The sequence below is a fragment of the Salvia hispanica genome, chromosome 4, assembly GCF_023119035.1.
Source record: "Salvia hispanica cultivar TCC Black 2014 chromosome 4, UniMelb_Shisp_WGS_1.0, whole genome shotgun sequence".
Lineage (NCBI taxonomy): Eukaryota > Viridiplantae > Streptophyta > Magnoliopsida > Lamiales > Lamiaceae > Salvia > Salvia hispanica.
The window spans coordinates 23478120-23498237 of NC_062968.1; the positions used below are offsets into that span (position 1 = coordinate 23478120).

General features: G+C 36.6%; 4 protein-coding genes across 6 annotated transcripts; 2 read left to right on the forward strand and 2 right to left on the reverse strand.

Annotated features, from left to right (window-relative positions):
• Positions 1 to 6611: 6611 nt before the first annotated feature.
• LOC125218925 (photosystem II 22 kDa protein, chloroplastic) lies at positions 6612 to 8348 on the reverse strand. Its single transcript, XM_048120731.1, has 4 exons — positions 8106 to 8348; positions 7914 to 8024; positions 7060 to 7303; positions 6612 to 6975 (listed from the first exon to the last, which is right to left on the reverse strand). The coding sequence occupies exons 1-4, from the start codon at positions 8298 to 8300 to the stop codon at positions 6731 to 6733; spliced, it is 795 nt and encodes a 264-aa protein (XP_047976688.1). The 5' UTR covers positions 8301 to 8348; the 3' UTR covers positions 6612 to 6730.
• Positions 8349 to 9166: 818 nt separating this feature from the next.
• On the forward strand, positions 9167 to 12323 carry LOC125219233 (filament-like plant protein 3). Of its 3 annotated transcripts, none has more exons than XM_048121148.1 (5): positions 9167 to 9378; positions 9693 to 9814; positions 9987 to 10191; positions 10485 to 11686; positions 11761 to 12323. In XM_048121148.1, the coding sequence occupies exons 2-5, from the start codon at positions 9704 to 9706 to the stop codon at positions 12070 to 12072; spliced, it is 1830 nt and encodes a 609-aa protein (XP_047977105.1). In that variant the 5' UTR covers positions 9167 to 9378; positions 9693 to 9703; the 3' UTR covers positions 12073 to 12323. The 3 variants fall into 3 exon arrangements, with proteins under 3 accessions (XP_047977105.1, XP_047977104.1, XP_047977103.1); XM_048121147.1 differs by having other exon boundaries at positions 9169 to 9378; positions 9681 to 9814; positions 9984 to 10191; XM_048121146.1 differs by having other exon boundaries at positions 9171 to 9378; positions 9984 to 10191.
• A 1000-nt stretch (positions 12324 to 13323) lies between these two features.
• On the forward strand, positions 13324 to 14469 carry LOC125220700 (protein MAIN-LIKE 2-like). Its single transcript, XM_048122849.1, has 3 exons — positions 13324 to 14180; positions 14248 to 14335; positions 14452 to 14469. The coding sequence occupies exons 1-3, from the start codon at positions 13324 to 13326 to the stop codon at positions 14467 to 14469; spliced, it is 963 nt and encodes a 320-aa protein (XP_047978806.1).
• A 1834-nt stretch (positions 14470 to 16303) lies between these two features.
• On the reverse strand, positions 16304 to 18649 carry LOC125220701. Its single transcript, XM_048122850.1, has one exon. It carries the CDS (start codon positions 18647 to 18649, stop codon positions 16304 to 16306), a length of 2346 nt encoding a protein of 781 aa, XP_047978807.1.
• Positions 18650 to 20118: the final 1469 nt, after the last annotated feature.

Sequence of the window (20118 nt, forward strand, 5' to 3'; positions counted from 1 at the left end):
AACCTGCGACGCGGAGGGCCAGACGGTGGAGGCTGGTCGACGGAGGGAGGAATGAAGATATTTCAGCCGTGTTAATATCTTTATTTTTGATTGCATACATTTAAGGTAAAAGATTGTAATTTGATATGAGTTTGACTTTTGATATTAATTTGATATGATAAAAGATATTAATTTGATATGAATTATCTTTCCTTTTATGATTAATTGATATATATTCATTTATTCAATTATTATTTAATTCAAAATAAGGGTATATTAGTCTATATTATAATTTGGATTATGGCAATATGACATAATATTCTTATGGCTTGGAGACATTATGTCGGTAAATCACGTACTCAAATAATAATTAGACTATTTAGAAATAGTGAGACAGCGCGTGGATAGAGGGGTGGATTTGGGGGTTGAGAATCAAAATCTTATGCAATTATAGTGAGGGAGACAAGAAATAGAGAAAAAGGTACATGTGCAGGGACCCACCAGCAAATATTTTGTAAATCTGTGTGGGGCCAAATTGAAAATAAACAAATCTTTAGCGGTCCCCGGCTTTTTGAAGTGAAATCTGGAATTAGTGGAATCTGCGGTGGGGCCCAGGAGGGTAGAGGGGGTGGGCTTGCAATTATCTAAAGTTTAATTCCTTCTCAGACTGCGCAAAGTTTCCACCATTCAGACTTTAGGAAAATTACAATTTGGGACCCCTACTTTTGCTCTCTGCCACGTGTTACCATCATGAAGCCGACACATGGCCTGCTGCTATTTTCACCCGCTCCGACATCTCTCCGACACTTAAATCAATTACAATTTCATCCCTTTTCCTTATTATCTTTTCCAATAAGAAGATGTTATATTTTTATTTTTTTAAAAAAATACTAGGAGTGTTATCAATATATTCAATTACATTTTGTCTATTCAGTGTTAAATCTATGGGAGGAATCAGTTGCAGCAGGAAATTGAAGATGAGCTTTGCTGATCGTTATTGTTGAAAACTTGAAATCCTATGCTTTTTCCATAATCAGTGTATACCTTAAACAACATTCGTTACTATGTAGCAGCAAGTATCTCCACATATAGTGTCATTCATTTATTCTACTCCAACAACGATGAGATTTTAGGATTAACAACCTAAATCCTCTTTTTAACATTTGTGGTTTCTTGATCCAAAGTAATAAAGATTATTGATCATGGTGAATAAATACATGATATACTTCATATAAGGGTTGACATGGCAACTCAAGATAGGGCACACATGACTTTGGTACGCATTTAGGAAAAGAAAAATTCGTGCCATGACTCCGCACGTACCATGGCGCCCAAAGCCAATGCCAAGTATACAAGAGTTTGGTATGTTTAGTTGAATATGGAAAATTCAAACTACACGTACCGAAGTCTAATATGCGTGGTCTAGGCTTTGCACTCCTCCAATTAATTCGGAGTTTAAGCCATTTTTATGGTTTGTTAGTTTTATGTAGGGGTGGGTCGATACGATATATCGTATCGAAAATGTTGTATCGTGTATCGTATCGAAAATATTGATATGAAAGAATTTCATATCGTTATCGTATCGAAAGTTTCGATATATCGAACTTTCGATATGGATAATATCAATATCATTATCGTATCAATATTTCGATATATCGTACCGAAATTCGATATATCGTTAAGAACGACATATCGAAATATCGTTTTCGTATCGAATACCTGTATATCGAAAAATATAATTTCAAAATTGAAAAATAACACAAAAATTAATAACCTTCAACAAAATAAAATAAATAGTGTTCTTATTAGGGTTCCATATATATATTTTCTAAATATATTAATGAATTAAATAGATTTATATATATTTATAATTTTAAATTTCAATATGTTTCGATATGTACGATATATATCGTATATTCGATATAAAACGATACATCGCGATATAAGAAAATTCATAGCGTTATCGTATCGAGATTTACGATATACCGAAAATTCGATAATTTTTCGATATTTTTCAATACGATACGAGCGATATATCATTTTTTCGGTATTTTTCCCCGGCCCTAATTTTATGTCCATAAAGTGTATCTTGGACCCAAAACTATATATGACCGACCTCTTCTACAATATTGAGAAGTGAGAACTACTAGTAAAAAAGTAGTAATTGTTTCATTATTTGCCATGAATGATGCTTTTTAATTTGAACCGTTTCGATATAAACAGATGACGAAATTTAAGTGATATGATCATTCATTCATTCGCGTAAACTTAGTTCGATAAATAGCTAGACGTATATAGAGAATAGTGAGGACAACCAACCAATCATATTCAAAGCTCTTAAATATATGCATTTATATCAAATTATAACAAAATCATTTGTGAGATAGTTGGAAATTTGTGTATTTAAATAATATTTTAGTTTATTGTATGTAATCGGTAATCCCAAACCTTTTAAACTGTGTAAATTAAAATCCACTCCAATGCAAAAACCCCGTTAATGACATTTTCTAATTATAAAAATAAAGTTGCTAATTTATATTTCTAAATTTAAATTAGAGGACACAAATATAGCACCACGCTTCAAAAAACGTTCATATTATTGGTGTCCCAACTAAAATTAGAGGACACAAATAAGAGTGTCCTAAAAATGCAAATGATTAAATTTATTTATCATTAATTTATGAACAGTTTCTTTTGCATCCTAAATTGTTGTTATATTCTAAAATTTTTCAGCATAAATAATTGCGTCTTGATTTTTTTGTCCTTAAAACATACATTAAGTTTTGTATAGTGATCGTAACGTTATTTTACTTTGCAATATATGAGACTAATTTATGGGCAATTATGAAGCCCTTCTTTTACTAAAAATTAGTTTCGTAAAACGATCATGGATTATAATAAAATTATGATTTAATTCGAAGGATTTAAAAGTTATGAATTGATCATAAGTTAATCCAAAGATTATGATAAAAGTGACAAATTTTCTCAAGATAATATTACATATAAAAAAGTTGAAAGCCGTATCAATATTTAATATCTAGATGTAAATTCACATTTTTTAGTTATCATTTTTTAGTATTTTTTCCTAATTTGTATGAAATCGAACTTTTTACTCGATCAACATTTCATTGTTTGGAGGTCATATATAGATAATTTCCATTAGCATATAATCTTGAACGGTGAACCATTTAGATTTTTCTTCTTTCTTTGTGAAATTTGATGCATAATAGATTAATAGTATTTGTTCGTACAACATTCCAAGTCGAAATCAATTAACTAATATTTTAAAAAGAATTTGATTTAAACTAAAATTATTTATCTTTCATTTCATCGTTGCACGCCTATAAATGTAGCGTGTTCATTATGCTTAAACTATGAAAGGTTACACTTATCCTATTTCTAAATAGTGTATTACATTTATCCTATTGTTCAATAGTATCATTTTTTGAATGAATAATTGTCACTGAGACATTGTTTGACCATATACATATTTTTTTAGATGAAGATCTTGGGAAGAAATATTTCACATGCTATATTATTTAGAAAAAAAACTCAAGAATTTATGTTATCTCTTAGTAATTATTTATTAAGTACATTAGAATCAATACAACATATCATGAAATACTTTTATGGATTTATATGCGATGCACGTTTATTATTATAATATCGAACAATTAATAGAGTGAAGTTGCAAACAAGCTATCTTCATTGATGACGTTACTCTATCCTTCGGCAAATACATAGTCTTATGTTTTGACGGCATGAATTTTAAAAAATGCGAAGAAGGCGGATGAAAAAGTTAGTGCAATTAATGCAAGTTTTATTTTTAAATATTATTTAATAATTAAATATACCAACCAAATTTTATAAATTTGAATTTAGACGTATATAATGCTGAACATTCTAAAATAACAAAATAAGACATAATGAAAGACAAATAAATGAACATGGAGACACATATGGTCTTAACAAGGGGATTACTAGTTAATGCATTGATTTCTTATTCATATGACATCATCGGATTTTTGATATTTTGTGTGAATCGTCGTGAAAAATCCCCTAAAAGTGGAATAATATATTGGAGAAGCTACTATTTATAGCAAAACATGCAAGAAACATATCTCATCTACACTATTTACAGACAAAACATGCAAGAAATTAAATGTATCTCAAAATTCATCATTTTCAACCACAAAGATCTTTGTTACTCGAAATGTCACGGATAATATTTTCTTTTAAAAAGCAATTGATTCAACATTTAGCATAGCCAATAAAATCAATGCATGCAATCGGGGAAGATATAATTTGTTTATCTCAGCAAATCTTTTGTGTGATCTTCAAACTAAAGTGAAGCATGTCCTTTGCTCCCACATTTCCCATAATTAATCTTGGAATATTGACTATGATGCACTTTTTATATGGATTTTTAGTTAAAATCTTGACTCAAATATGGATGATAGGATTCTCTATACATCTTTATATTGTACTATTGACATGATAGCCACATGTGCAGGGCGGACATAAAAAAATAATTTAGACATAAATATTAATTTTAGCGACGAATGCTGCTAAAGCTCTCCCTTCAGTGTTTTTGTTTGATCGGTTGTGTAATAAAAGCCAATATCATCACTATAAAACACGTTATAATTATTTTCACAAAATTCATAACTCAAATTTCAGAATATATTGCCCTACAAAAACAAATATTTAGCGTTGGCCCATATAATGTCAAGTTATCGACCAATTGTTATGAGATGATATCACCAAAATATGAGAGTATCTTCTTATTGACTTAATAACCAATCTTTGATCTTTCCCTTTTCTCTTTAGAATTTTATTATGCTACAAAGCTTTCACATGTGATCAAGTTGGGGAAAAAATAAAACCTCAAAAGAATCACATGTGATATTCCAAGAAAAATAATTCTCTAGTGGTTCCAATCATGTCTATATTTGGGGCATGCCCAAAGTTTTCGTCTCATATATCAATTTGCTCTTTATATCTTGGTGGGCAAATTCTTCGATTGAGCCCACTTCCCTTTTCCTTGAGAATGACACATAAATTTGTGGCTTCAAAATTTTCCCCTTGTTTGAAAATATAAATCTTGAGTCACTAAAAAAAGACTCAAAATGTAAAAAAAAAATAAAAAAAATCAGTAGTTTTATGTGTCTCAAAAATTTATAGTTAAATGTGTTGGTTTTACAAAAATTGAGTCACTAAAAAAAATAATAGACACATGTGTTGGTAGTTAAATTTTTCGGGATAAAGATGTAAATTTTGGGACTTTTCCATGGTGTCACTAAAGTTGTGTTATTAGTCATTTTTGTTGCTGTGATATTTTGTGAAAGTATACCTAGACAAGATCAAAACATAATCTATCAAATTATAAAGATCAAAATTGTCCCAAATTTTTGTGGGCTCCATTTCCACGAATGACTTTTATTTAAAATTTGGAGAATTGAACACCAATATTTGTAAATCATTTTATGCACAATGCTATTGCCTAGTCCTTTCTCTAGCTCTTGCTTGCGGTAATATCTCATGTGATAAATAGTGCGCCATACCCTTTTTCTTCTTGCTTTTTCTTTGTTCTCTGTTTTTTCAATAATTATTAATTTTCTTGAGGACGTAGTCATATGGGTGTAGGTAGTGACGAAGCCATGATTTTGCCAATGAGGGCCTAGGAAGTAAATTTTTGGCTACTAATAAAAATCGCAGGGCATCACCCGAAGCAGATGCGGCGTTTGCGGTAGGGGATAAAAGTGATGAGAGAGATAGAAAAATATAGTAAGATAAAGTCACGTAGGCGCCGACGTTATTATCAGACACAGAAAAAAGTAGAAACTCAGAGATTGTAACCATAATTTGCAAAGAGGGAAAAACACGACTCAATCCAGGAAAAATTGGGATGAATACCAAAAAATATTAAATTTATTAAAAAATAATGAATTTACCAAATTACCGTTTTTTTTATAAAAAAACAAAAAGTTATTGGCCGGCCCGTGATCCCTTCCTTACTAGCTCCGTCTCTGTGTGTATTCGATTTCTCATTTTATATATTAATAATCAAGAAAATGTTAAATATTTAAATTGTGAAGTTAAATTTTAAAATCATGAAACTTTATCTTTTTACAATTGTCGGAAATCAATTATCGTTGAACTATCCATCCGTGTAGAGGCAAAACTCACGTATATTGGGCCTAAATGATTTGATGGCGTTATGTATTGGCCCAAATAGAATTTTTTAGTGAAATATTTCTAGGATAATTTTAGCCCAAGCTTCGATTTTGTAACTATAGTTCCCTATTTAAAAATATAGTAATAAAAATAGTTACTCCATAATTTATTTTATATGTAGAAATATGGGGGATTTGTTTTGTTGTATTATACTATTATGCATAGCTGTATATACTCTTCGTCTGCATTAGAGTAACAGAAGAAATATAGGAATGGAACCCTTGGTTTAATTAATTAGTGGTCTAGCTATAAACTTTACAAAATATTTTCATTTTTAAGTTAAGCAAATTAATAGCAATTACTGATAACTCACATTGTCATAATGACTCAAACCCTTTCTCCATTGGCTGGAGATGAAACGGACTACCAAATAGGCAAGACATGTGTCGATGAAGTTACTTTTAAGTCGACAAATATATAACATGAAAATGACCAATTAAAATGTGTTCTACTATTCACTAACAAAACGTTACACACAAACTTAAAGAAAAGTTAAAAATATGTAGATATATATTTAATCTTCTTCTTCGTCGGTAACAAATTTTCCCGTCCCCGGGTTAATTGCAGCAACGAAGAAGAAGACGATGTTGAACAACAAAAGTGGTTCGAGTTCACCAATCGGGACTCCGGTCTCAATGTTCAACTGGGCAAGTGCTCCCTTTCCGGTTATAATTTCTCCAATTAAAGAGAAAGCAATTCCAAGTTGAGCCAATCTTCCAACAAACAATTCATTTGCCTTTGTGAATCCAAATAAAGGACCTGTTCCCATACTTAAAAAATTGAATATATTGAATTTTTACGGGTGTTGGGATTGAGAAAATGGGGGGTAAGTTGGGAGATTACCGTCTCCGAGGCCAAGGGCGGCCCTAAAGCCCTTTCCAGGAGCTATAACTGCCTTGTCAAGACCGGTGGCCGGGACATCGTCGACGAACCGGCCACGGTCTCCTAAGGCACCAATGGCTCCCAGAAGGGTGAAAAGGATGAAGAAAAGAAGAAGAGGCTCTGCCTCATAGATTGGAATCCCAGTTTCCAAGTTTAGTTGTTGAAGGATTCCTTTCCCAGTTACTGCCTCACCCAATAGAGAAGCCTGCAATCATATGAATTACTGAATTAGACAATGAAAAATTGGACAGCCAAGTGAAATAAATGGATTCATGGGTAATAGTACTATTATTATAAGTTTGATGAGTTACTTCACTTTATAACTGATTAATTTTAAAATGAAAATTTATGAACTTCTATTGTGATAGTAGAACGGGTCAACGGCTGTAGGTTGAAACTTGAACTGACCCAATATTATATATGGGCCGTCGTAATTGAAAAATGATCAACCCAACAAGTAGTACATATGTAGCCTGTAGGCTTTTTGGGTCGTTATTCCATTTTAGGAAAGTTCTTTCTCTAGGAGTGACTCATTTTCCATTAACACTTTTTCTTTTTACCACCTCTTTTACTTTACTAATTTTGCATTAAAAACATTGTCATTCTAAAAGTTCATATTTTTAGGAAGCGAGGGAATACTTAAATTGAAATCATAGTAATTATCATAATACAAACAAATTAAAACCAATTCATTTCCAAGTTAATCAATTCATATTTTTTAAAACCTCACAAGTAAATGAAATAGTAATTCTTTCGCAAAAACCAACCTAATTCCTTAAATCTCATATCGAAAAGAAACGGCTCGATTAACTTACCGCGAATCCGATCATAGCAACACGGCCAACGAAAAGCTCATTTTGCTTAGTGAAACCAATTCCACCCGATGTTCCAAAAATCCCATCTTCAGTCTTCGGCTTCACCACTACCTTCAAAAACCATAAAAAAGACCCTTTGAGATTGAAGTTATATTCAACCAAAAAATAAAAAGTTGAGACATTAAATTAAACCTTCTTAGCAGGAGGAGGGGCTTTGGCTTTGGATTTGAAGATAGCAACAATTGTAGAAGAGGAAGAAAGAGGTGAATTAGCAATTCTCGGAGAGAGCAAAAGCTTAGAGAAGGATTGAGGTTTAAGCCTTTGGATGAGCGATGGCTGATCACCTTTCAACAAAGGGTTTGCAGTGAGCAGCATTGTTTGAGCCATGGTAGTTGTAGTAATACTAGTAATGTGTGTGTGTGTGTGTGTGTGAATGGTTAAGGTTTGTTTGCTTTATTTATTGCACAAAATCTAGTGAGGGTTTGTGAGTCACACAAATTGGGAGTGATGTGGATAGGGTATGAGGAAGAGTGATGGTAGTGAAGGTATCCACGAGACATTCATTAACAATCAAGTATATATATTTTCTAGTTCAACTATTCAAATGATGAAATGAAAAATATGTGCAAATCGAAACCAATTTCAAATTGAAATATTTTTATGATCTAAACAATTGATTTGAAATAAATTTTACATGTGTACCAAATCACATTCATGTCATTGTTTATTTCCAACTTATCAAAATCATCAAATGTGTGTACCAATTTAACATCGATTTTGTCCGAAAAAAAACCAATGTGGTACAAAAGATTTTTTTTTCTTTCAAATTTTGTGATTTCTTGTTCAAATTTGAAAGTGGCAAGTAGAATTTTTATCAAATTTTATGACTTTATATTACTAGCAATTAACTTTGAAATAAAATATTGACTCGGGACAGAGAGAAAGAGTAGATTTTATATACTATACTCGAACAATTAATATTATCTCGATTCTTGCATTATAAATCCATCCAACTAAACCAACCAACCAACCAAAGTCTAAAGTAGAAGCAAACACACAACCAATGAGAAAACGATTTGCATACGAAAACACCTTATTGGGCGGGAATAACTCATCCTTAAAATCCAACTAAATGAATTTCAACATATTAAAATAACACAATCACTATTTAATTTACTACACTCATAGGAAAAGCTGCAAAAGTGGTCTCGTTCTTCGCTTTGAAAACATGTATCCCGTCCCCAGCACATGCTCTGCTCCTCGATCATTTAAATACCAAAACCTTATAATAAATGAAAATTATTATTCTTTTATTTTAACAAGATGCTCCCCATATCTTTACCAGAACACAACTTGAACAGCCTCTGAGTTCTTGAGAAAGTAGTAAAATTCATTCGTTTTTGTGTGGAAATTCATTCCAAGATTGGATCTTTGCAACTGGGATTTCCTTGATTTTTTATCTAATGTAAGATTTCTGTTGCGAATTACTGTTATATTCATCTTTTTACCTTTCTTGAACATTTTAGTAATTTTAGTTTGAATTCTTCAAATTCGAACATTTTGAATGCTGGGGTTTGTAAAGATTGAATTTTTATGGCATATCCATTCATGAGTTGAGACATAGACTCCTTTGATTGAAATGTTAGTGTTGTGTTGGGAAACTTGATTTTGAATCAGCTGTAAGATTTTGTATTTTGTGATAGTGTTTGTATGAGTATTTATGGTGTGAATTTATCTGTTTCTGGGAAATTTGACTTACTGAGTTAGGTAAATCTGCAGATTATAAGAAGATGGAGAAAAGGAAATGGCCATGGAAGAAGAAATCTTCTGAGAAGAGTGGTGGTGAAAGTGAGAGCTCAGAATCCATCTCTTCACATTCTGAGAGATTCTCAGAAGATCAGGTAGTTTCTATTGTTTGAGTTCTTGAAAACTTGTGTAGTTTTTGTTGAAAAGATTGTTTTTTTAGTGTTTAGTGGTTAGTGTTGAAGATTCTTGGCACATTGCAATCATGTGAAGGAATAGAGGACTCTGTTGTTGCTAACAAAATGGATAATCCGTGTTTCGTTGCAGCAGGAGGCGATACGAGCATCAGCAAATGAAGATATGCAGTCGCCTGAGGTGACATCCGAAGCGAAGAAGATCGATATTGATGAGGATGATGAAGTGAAGGAAAGTGTGAAGATACTAACCGAAAAGCTATCAGCTGCTCTTGTGAATGTTGGTGCAAAGGAAGAGTTGGTTAAACAGCATTCCAAAGTTGCTGAAGAAGCTGTTGCTGGTAATCATTCTATCACTATTGAATAAGGTCTCGTTCGATTGCTTTGACAGTATTATAGCGAGATATACTATGAGATACGTTAAGATTGAATCGCGGGAAAATGAAATTGTTTTGTTGTTAGATTAATTTTGTTGTTATGTTGTTGGTTTCGATCTCATGAACCGACATGAAATAGATATAATCTTCCAAACTGAAGGAGCCCGACTAATGTCTTAAGATAGGCTATGAAGAGAAACAAAATTTTGATGTTTTGATGTATTTGCAATGTTGTTTTAACTTTGTTTACATGTAAGGCTGGGAAAAGGCAGAAAATGAAGTGGCAGCGGTGAAGCAGCAGCTTGACGTCGCGGTGCAGCAGAACCTGAGCTTGGATGTGAAGAACAGCCATCTCGATGGCGCCCTGAAGGAGTGTGTGCGGCAGCTGAGGCAAGCACGGGACGAGCAGGAGAAACGAATCGCGGATGCTTTGGCGGAGACTAGCAGAGACTGGGAGGCGAAGAGGGCTGATTTCGAGAGGCGGATACTTGATCTGGAGAAGGAGAATTCATCCTTGAAGCACGAGCTCGTTTCCTGTCGCGGAGAGTTGGAAGTTGTGGCCATCGAGAGGGACTTGAGCACCCGGGCTGCGGAGACTGCTAGCAAGGTGCATCTCGAGAGCATCAAAAAGGTCGCTAAGCTTGAGGCCGAGTGTCGTAGGCTCCAATCTGTGGCGCATAAATCGCCTCCACTTCAGTTCAAGAATGAAATTCCATCATCAACCAACAAGAGCATTGCTGCCTGCTCTCTCGAGATTGATATGATGGATGATTTTCTCGAGATGGAACGCCTTGCAGCGCGTGAATCGGTTTCTGAACAAGCTTCTTCGGACGAGCCAGTGATACCCGAGCTCGACTCCATGACTCGGAGAGTAGCTGACTTGGAAAACACGTTGGAAAAGTCGGAAGCAGAGCGATCAGAACTTCAGATTGCTTTAGACGAAACGTTAGATGCCCTCAAGGCAGCTGAGAGCAGGAGTATAGAAGCTGAAATAAGGTGCAACGAGCTGCAGAACGAGCTTGCTGCAGTGTACGAGACGAACGAGTCACTTGAGTATCAGCTTGGCACCATGGAAGAAGAATCAAGAACCATGTCTTCCAGCATTGATTCCTTAAAGGCAGAGTTAGAAGTTGATAGAAATATATCAGCTGAAATCAAGACAAAGTGTCGGGAGCTGGAGAGCGAACTAGCCAGCACGATCCACGAATCCGAGCTTCATCAGACCGAGTTAAGAAACGAACTAACTGCAGCCTACGAGACAAAAGAGTCTCTCGAATCACAGCTCAACACTATGACTTCAAGTGTTGATTCACTAAAATCGGAAATAGAAGAAGAACGAAAGCTATCAGCACAACTAACGACGAAATGCCAAGAACTGGAGAGCGAACTAACCAGAATTATCCGGGAATTCGAGCTCCAGCAAAGTACGCACACAAACAACGAACCAAAAGTCAAGCAGGTAGTTACTTTTACGCCTTTTACGCGTATAGAATCATTAGCAGTATCGAATTATAACACTTTTTCTGATCGCAGGAGGATCTGGCTGTCGCTGCAGATAAGCTTGCTGAGTGCCAGAAAACGATTGCATCGCTCGGGAGGCAGCTCCAGTCTCTAGCGACGTTAGAAGACTTCTTCATCGACACTTCAAGCATACCGGGATTTTCTAGAGATCCATCGAGTTCAGACATAGGAGAGCTTTGGAGGTTACCTTCGAATGGCGATGCGAATGGGAACAAGGATTCAATACGATCCTCGTCATCGACAGCTGCCAAGAATTGGAACAGTTTTGGGAAATTTTTCGTTCGAAGTAAGAGCGTGGCAGATCATTATAATGGTCAAGAGTAGTGTGTTTTTACAGATAGAAAGTAGAAACTCTATAACTTTGCATTCTTTTTTATGCTAATTATATGTTTCTCGTCATTCAAATCATATCATACTCCACAGTTGGGACACACTCTTCAACATCACCTATTCATTTTTGTCATTTTTATTGGTTGTTTCGCTCTTAGATTATTACTGTATTTAAGAAGCTATGATTGTACTTCTGTTTTACTTCTTTAATTCACATAGACAAATGGATGCAAGTGACAGATATATACTTTGCTTGAATGACTTTTAAGAACAAACAAATTCGCGAATGTTTTATTGAACGAGAAGGTGTACGGAAGGGTTAATTCTATTTTTGTTCTAGGCTACAATAGCCATTCCATCTTAATACTGCGTTTTTTTTAGCTTCCCAGTTTGGGAGAAACGCATGTCCGTCGTGCGTCTTTCGTTAATGAAACGCATCAGGGTTACGCGTTTTAACTAAAGACGCATAACAATCATGCGTCTATCAATTTTTAATTTTTTTTTTTAAAAGCCGCATGACGCACATGCGTCTATAGGTAAGACGCATAACGCACATGCGTCTTTACTTTGAATTTAGACACCCCTCCAGAACTCAGACGCAGAACGCGCAGCAGGGGAAAAACGGCAGCGGCGATTCTTGGCGATTTCCGGCGACTTCTTCCAATTTTTCGTTTTATTTTGGTAAGTTTTCTTCAATCCTTCAACATTCTTCACTTATTGGTTGGTTATTGGCTTTTTTGTTTTGGTTTTAGGTGATTTTGTAAATTAGGGTTTTTGATTAAATTGTTCAATTAGGCTGATAATTTGATGTTTTGTTAATTGTAACGGGTGTTTGTTGATGATATGCAAGCAATTGATTCTATATGTTTGTGAAATTTATCCAATTATTGAAGTTGTGAAATTCATCGAATTAGTGAAGAATGATTGTTGAATCTTGAGATTTTTGTTAAGTCTTTTATCTCTAATTTATGGACGAAATTCAGAAATTAATGTGAGAAATTCATCTTACATTGGGTTGTTAAATTGGGTGGATTCTTAATTTATTTGTGGGATAGGCCCCTAACCATCATTAGGCCCCTAACCATTATGCCTTCAGTTGCATAGTATGAGATAAAAGTTCTACTAAAGTTTGTCTATTATTGGAGCAACTGTATTAAACAGGCACACTAGAATGATATCTTGTAGTTATTGTTTTGTGAATTATTTGTTTGTAATTATTGTTTTGTGAAAATCTTGTAGGATTAGATGGCAACTTCAAGTTCTAGAGGGCAATTGTTATATGGACCTGAAGATCCGTCAGTTCTATATCTTCAGAAACAACACATATCAAATAAACTACTGACGGAAGGCACATCACATATTTTCAAAGTTCGCCGGACGGAAAGTAAGACATGGGATGTGGATATTCATGCCAATGTGAGGCATTGGCTTAACATGTTTGGTTTTGGAGGCGTGATCGAATGTGGGAAGTCGATGAAGGTCGACAACGAGCTTATAACTGCTTTGATTGAGCGTTGGAGGCCGGAGACACATACTTTCCATCTACCGGTTGGAGAGGCGACAGTCACCCTAGAAGATGTGCAAGTCCTGTGGGGCTTGAGAGCGGACGGTCGTGTTTTCACAGGCCGTGACCATCATACCAGATATGATGATTGGCCCAGCAAGTGCCGAGATTTGTTGGGATGGATACCCGATGCAGCATCAGAGACAAAGCAAGGCGGTATGCTGATGACCGCTCTGATCAACCAAACAAGGATACCTTTGGGTGATGACCTACCTCCTTATGTCTACATCCAAAGGGCACGTATCCATGCCTTAATCTTGTTAGGAGGATTGATTCTACCAGACACTACTGGGTGTAAGGTTCCTTTCATGTGGCTAAATGCATTTGAGGATCAAGACGATGTGATAAATATTAGTTGGGGAAGTGCAGCTTTATCGTACTTGTATCATTATCTGTGCGAGGCTTCCATGGACAAGAGGAAAGAGTTGGGCGGGCCCATGATTCTTCTGCAGCTTTGGGCGTGGGAAAGAATGCCTACATTGAGGCCGTCATTCGTAGTAGCGCCTGTGCACGAGCCGTATACGCCATGTGGCGCCAGGTGATATATTTAAACATTTATTTGTTTATGCATCTTGAGTTTTTTTTTACACCAATTTTATTTATAGATGGAAAGGAACTACTCAGATAGGAAATGCTCCTAGATATTCGGTGGAGCATTACCGTGATCAAATATCCTTGATTAAACCTGGCCAGGTGACTTTCTCTTTTGATTACTTAATGTATAAATTTATTATGAAGTTAATTTGCGTTTGCATTGCTGGTTTTTTTGTAGTTTGTATGGACACCATATGTGGATCGCATATTGCCAGACTACTGCAATGATGTGAATGAGTGCTATATGTGCGACACTTATTTGGTATGTTGGTCGTATGTCGAGGCGCATGAGGCTGGACGAGTGCGCAGACAATTTAATCGATACCAGGGGATTCCTCAATCCATAGATAGGATGCTCAAAAACGCCGATCATTTGGGTAAAAATGATCGGCGTGGTAAGAAGGGTACTGATTGGGAAAAGATGCATCAGTTCTTCATTGGGGAGTGGGACATGAGGTATGAAAGGTTCCAGGCAACCGTAGATGCTGCGACGATGTCCATAAACATCCCATTGAATCCGGGATATATGGCGTGGTATAACAGGATTACAGTGACGTACCTTACTCAACCTGGGGGGGTACGGACAACTGCTGGGATGAACGAGTCGGCTTCGTCGATGAGATTATTTGTAAGTTTGTGATATTAAATTATATGCTTTCATTTGTTAAAAACGTATTGATATTTGTATGATTTTTTTTATCTAGGTTGAGGGTTTTCAGGAGATTTGGCATATGACTACTGAACAAGAAATAGACCCAAGAATACGACGATTTCGTGAAATCGCTAGGCATGTCCTTCAGTCAACGAACCACGCCGATGTCATGGAGTACCCAGCTTCCCAACACCGTGATGTGGTCATACCTTTTGAACCACAAGACATTCCACCACGTCGAAGTCATAGAGTGGGGGGTGCTCGAACTGGTGGGCACGGTAACACAAAACAGATAAGGATGTCGCAGCAGCAGTGGGATTATGTGCAACCAGAGCCTATGAATCCAGAGTATGACCCACCTCAATGGTCTTTCTATCCAAGCCAGGAGTCGCAATCACAGTGGGGGCGTCCCCTCTATTCCCCAAGCCAACCTGAGCCTGATTGGAGTCGTCGCCCATACTCATAAAGCCAAAATGAGCCGCAATGGAGTGGAGCCCGAGCATCAGTCGATTCATACTTCCAAAATTATCAGTTCGTGGCTCCTCAACGAGTTGAAGAAGAAGATGATGATGAAGGAGAAGGAGAAGGAGAAGAAGAAAATGAATTTGAAGAAGAAAATGATGACCGAGAAGAGGAAAATGAGGAAGAAGAGGTTCAGAACATCCACGTACAACCTCGACCAGTTGCGGAGGGTTCATCACGTACCGGGGTTGGGAAGTATGTGAGCAAAGTGATGAAGAGATTTTCATCCAGGAAGAACAAGGGGATTGAACCGTCGAAATACACACCATCGTCGTATAAGTAGCTCTTTATGGAAGGATGTAATGTTATGTATATTTTGTGTACTTCTGTCTTTTTTTTTTAAACTTTGTATTGGTTTTTTCTTGAACTTGTTTTTCATTATATATTGTTGTTTTGTTACGTGATTAACAGGTTTATGGTGTTATATTTTAAGATGAATTCTTGCCAAATTTTTTAAAAATAAAAATCATCATATTACGTGGTTTTAAAAATAAACAGCAACAACATCAAGTTGCTTATGGTAGAGATTAGTTATAGTTTAATTGAATACTTTTTTATGATGGAAATAAGCTAATCATATTAATTAAGGAAATACTAATATGATTTGGTATAGTGAGAAAAAAACAAAAAAAAAAGTAGTTCACAATTATAGAAAAAGTAGTCCAACACTAATAACGCTACTGCATTTTTTGTGACCCTGTTTTCTGGAATTTGTCTACAAAAGTTCACAATTATAGAAAACAAATACATAAACACACACTGTGACACAAATAGCAGCATAAACCTTCATTTCTTCAAGACACTGCAAGAAAGTAGTTATTATGTCAGCATTATTATCTACTTAAAGCAAGAAATATTATAAAAACTTACTTGTGCATATAGGCTGCTAGAAACTACATAACACGACCGACTGAGCAATTTCTTCGATCGTGTCCCTCTTGCCCACAATTCCTGCAACGGCGGGGAGCTTTCGGTTCACCTTCCTCGCGGACATCCATTTGATTAGGTATCCTCTTCTTTCTACCACGGCCACGCCTTCGAGGAAGCAACTGCTCAGGGGTGATGTCCAATTTCCATCCAGGTTTAGCCCAATAATCTTCGTGTCTTGGTGCATCCCATGGATGAGGACTAGAATACTGTGCTTCCCATGTAGATTTGTGGAATTTTGTAGATATGAGCTCAAACATAGCGATACCTCTATCTCTAGCAACTACACAAGCATGTGAGCAAGGAACTCTCCACGTCTGCCACTTCCCACAAGTGCACTTAGAATCTTCAAACTGCACCTTCTGTACATTGTTGCCCTTTGGCTTCCCATCTTCTAACCGTGCCTGACTTCGAATTTGGTAATGTCCTAATCCTCGGTCAAGTACAGAAATGTGATGTTTTTGCCCCTTGGCATCATTCTCAGCAAGTTTGTCCCTCGCCCACGGTGTTAACCGACCTTCGGTGTGCTGTATTTTTGTCTTCTTTTGTGCCCACCATTCCACTGTTCTCCAAAATTTGAGATCAATCAAAGCTCTAATTGGCAACTCTCTTACATCCCTCAAAACATTGTTGTAGCACTCCGACATGTTTGTTGAGGTAACCCCCCACCTAAGTCCATCATCGTAACAAAGAGACCAATTTTCTTTTCCGGCCCTATTCAGCTGTCGTATCGCATCAGGGCTTTCCTCATGCAGTGCACGCCGCCTTCTCTTATATTTACGCTCTTGAGTTGTAGCACCCAATGCCCACACCATGCCTTTCACAGTAGGACCCTTGCACTTCTGCAAGATATTTTTCCTCACATGGATCAAACAAAATTTATGGTGACATTTCGGCTCCTTTTTCCATTCATCAGAATCCATAGCCTTGAAAATTCCTTTATGCCTATCCGATATGATGCACACCTCCCTCTGGTATTTCACCACATGAATTCTGACATGTTTCAAGAACCATGTCCAACTGTCGCCAGTTTCCTCATCAACAATGGCATATGCAATAGGCAAGCATTTTTTGTTAGCATCAACACCACAAGCAACAAGCAATTTACCTTTAAATCTTCCTCGGAGGTGAGTCCCGTCAATTGTTAAAACCGGTTGGGCCAGCTGAAAAGCATGTATAGCAGCTCCAAATGCCCAAAAAACATAACTGAACACCTTTTTACGTCCGTGACTCAACAGCTCGTTGTGCTTCCACTCAACAATTGTGCCTGGATTCTGTGACTGCAGTTCAAGCATGTAGCTTGGTAACTGTCTGAATGATTCCTCCCATCCACCAAAGACAATCTCTAAAGCCTTTCTCCGTGCATACCATGCCTTCTTGTAACTGATCACCACATTGAATCTTTCATGAATATAGGTTTTTATGTTCGAGGCCTTGAAAGAAACATCTTCTTGTATTTGATGTCGTATACACAGAGCAATCATCGCTGATGAAAAGTTAGCATGTCCTCTATTCACACGATGACCTTCACAAGTATGTCGTCTCACCCACTTCCTAATTTCCCAAAGATCATCATGAGCCCTTTGTGTAACAGAGACTTTCCACGAGCATTCATTCGCTTTTTCAGCGTCGGTCTCGCTGATAATAGCTATCCCATCTTCTGTCGTTCCCGCTGGAAATTTGCATACGGCATGCCACCTTCTTAACTTGCTCTCAACGACCTTAAACTGTCTTTGATGCCACAAACTCCACATAGTCATAGCCGTCTTCACATGCAGCTTGGAGTCAAATTTTGTTCCCATACCAATCCGATATGGATGTCTCTCATCCCAGTACATGTTGTTGTGTTCATTACCAACTTCATCAGGTACCTCAGAAGGACCACTTGGTAAGCTGCGAAAGAATTTCATCCCCTTGGGAACGTATTTTGGAAGTGGTTGTTCACCTTGCACAACGGGTTTACAAACTACTATCTCATCATAAGAAGCATCACCAAGAGAATCCTCACTTAGACTGGCATCTGCCTCAGATGTTACTGGCGACAATGGTTCATCATTATCTCGTACAATGCGAGTATTATCATCAAGGGTATCTGCAACATCTAAGTCGTTATTTATTCCAACACCAACATTAACAGCATCTGCAACACTCATATCACGATCAGAGCTCACATGTTCAACCCTCGCCGATGATCCAATACCACAATCAACAACGCCATAATCAACACTTGGTGTGATTTCTGAACTTCTCACAGGTGAATACTCAACAAACAATTCAATACAACGAGTAGAATTTTGAGCATCGTTGAACATAAACTCCACACTTTGATCAGTGTAAATCTCAGTAGGCTAAATTCTATAAATGGGGTGGTCTGGAAAAATGCTTCCACCAATAGGCTAGTTTTTTTTTATTTCTGAGAATGGGTGTTACGCATTCTTAGAATGCGCAACTAAGTGATTTCGGCAGTCAAAACACAAAGTCAACAATTCAAACTTAAAAACGCATTCTAAGAATGCGTATTTGAAATACGCATTCTTAGAATGCGTATTTCACCTAAATATAATTCTCTCCCAAAACAGAATCGGGCAGAAGCATTCTGCCCTTGCGCGAACTCCAGCCTCCTTGCCCGCGAATCTCTTCCAAGAATGCCACATTTCCGTCCGATTCTTGCATAAATCGCCCAAATTCATCTAATTGTTTCTCCCTCAAGGTAAGTTACTTGCTTTCTTCTTAATTTAGCATTATATCCATAGTTTATGGTGAAAATTGTGATTCTAGGGTTTGTGGCTAAAAAAAAAATTTAGGTTGTTGGTATAAATTGTATGTTCAATGTGTGTTATTAAATACTAAGATTTGGTAAGTAGTGTCTTTTGAATTGTTAATTCGTAAGATTTGGTATATAGTTTATTTTTAAGTATTTAAATTTTGAGATAAAGTTGTGTATGTATTGCAGGATTATGGACACAGAATCTATTTGTGTCCTTTTATATTGGGATGGAAGAATAGTACAAATTGGAGGAATTGGTTTGTCTTATGAGCCACCCGTGGCAAATGCATATCTTGTCTTAGATGAGTTTCTTCCATATAATGAGTTGGTTAGCAGAATATGTGATTGCATTGGAATCAATGTGAGTGAGTATATGATTAGTTTGACATGGAAACGTGCAATTCAAGTGGGTAATGGATATCACTTTGTGGGCGTTCGACTTTGCGATGCATATATGAGGGATATGTTTGCAACAGCTATTCAATCAGGTCAAATTGAGTTATTTGTTGACTATCAAGCTAATTTAGCACAACAACGTACTCCACATACGGTCGTTGTCTATCAATCTAGAAGGGGACAACGACAAGTTCAAGATAGAGTACAATATGATGATGGGTCATCTGGACATAATGAAGTTAGTCGCGATCCGGATAATGTTGGTGATGATGGGTATGGTTTTGGGGATGATGGGTCTGGCTTTGGGGATGGTGGGTCTCGTTTTGGGGATGGGGGACTATCTCCCCATAATGAAGTTAGTGACGATTCTGAATCTGAAGACCTTGTGTCAGAAAAATCAACAACCCCACCTGAATTGAGTGAAGAATCAGAAGCAAACCAAGATGCATCCGACAATGAGACATTGAATGTGCCTCGTAGGTACGTCCCAGTAGTCCCGCCAAGTGAGCAGGAGTATGAGCATCCAGGGTTATCTTATTTTCGTACTCTACCGACGACAGAAGGTAACTACTATGAAAGTAACCATGATGATTCCGAATCTAGCAGTTGGTTTTGGGA

Coding starts and splice junctions, on each gene's coding strand:
- LOC125220700 (XM_048122849.1), top strand. CDS start 13,324: ATGGCAACTTCAAGTTCTAGAGGGCAATTGTTATATGGACCTGAAGAT. Junction 14,181..14,247: donor TATACGCCATGTGGCGCCAG/GTGATATATTTA, acceptor TTTTATTTATAG/ATGGAAAGGAACTACTCAGA.
- LOC125219233 (XM_048121147.1), top strand. CDS start 9,704: ATGGAGAAAAGGAAATGGCCATGGAAGAAGAAATCTTCTGAGAAGAGT. Junction 10,192..10,484: donor TGCTGAAGAAGCTGTTGCTG/GTAATCATTCTA, acceptor TTTACATGTAAG/GCTGGGAAAAGGCAGAAAAT. Junction 11,687..11,760: donor ACGAACCAAAAGTCAAGCAG/GTAGTTACTTTT, acceptor TTCTGATCGCAG/GAGGATCTGGCTGTCGCTGC.
- LOC125220701 (XM_048122850.1), bottom strand. CDS start 18,649: ATGTTCAACGATGCTCAAAATTCTACTCGTTGTATTGAATTGTTTGTT.
- LOC125218925 (XM_048120731.1), bottom strand. CDS start 8,300: ATGGCTCAAACAATGCTGCTCACTGCAAACCCTTTGTTGAAAGGTGAT. Junction 8,025..8,105: donor CCCCTCCTCCTGCTAAGAAG/GTTTAATTTAAT, acceptor TGGTTTTTGAAG/GTAGTGGTGAAGCCGAAGAC. Junction 7,304..7,913: donor TTGCTATGATCGGATTCGCG/GTAAGTTAATCG, acceptor ATATGATTGCAG/GCTTCTCTATTGGGTGAGGC.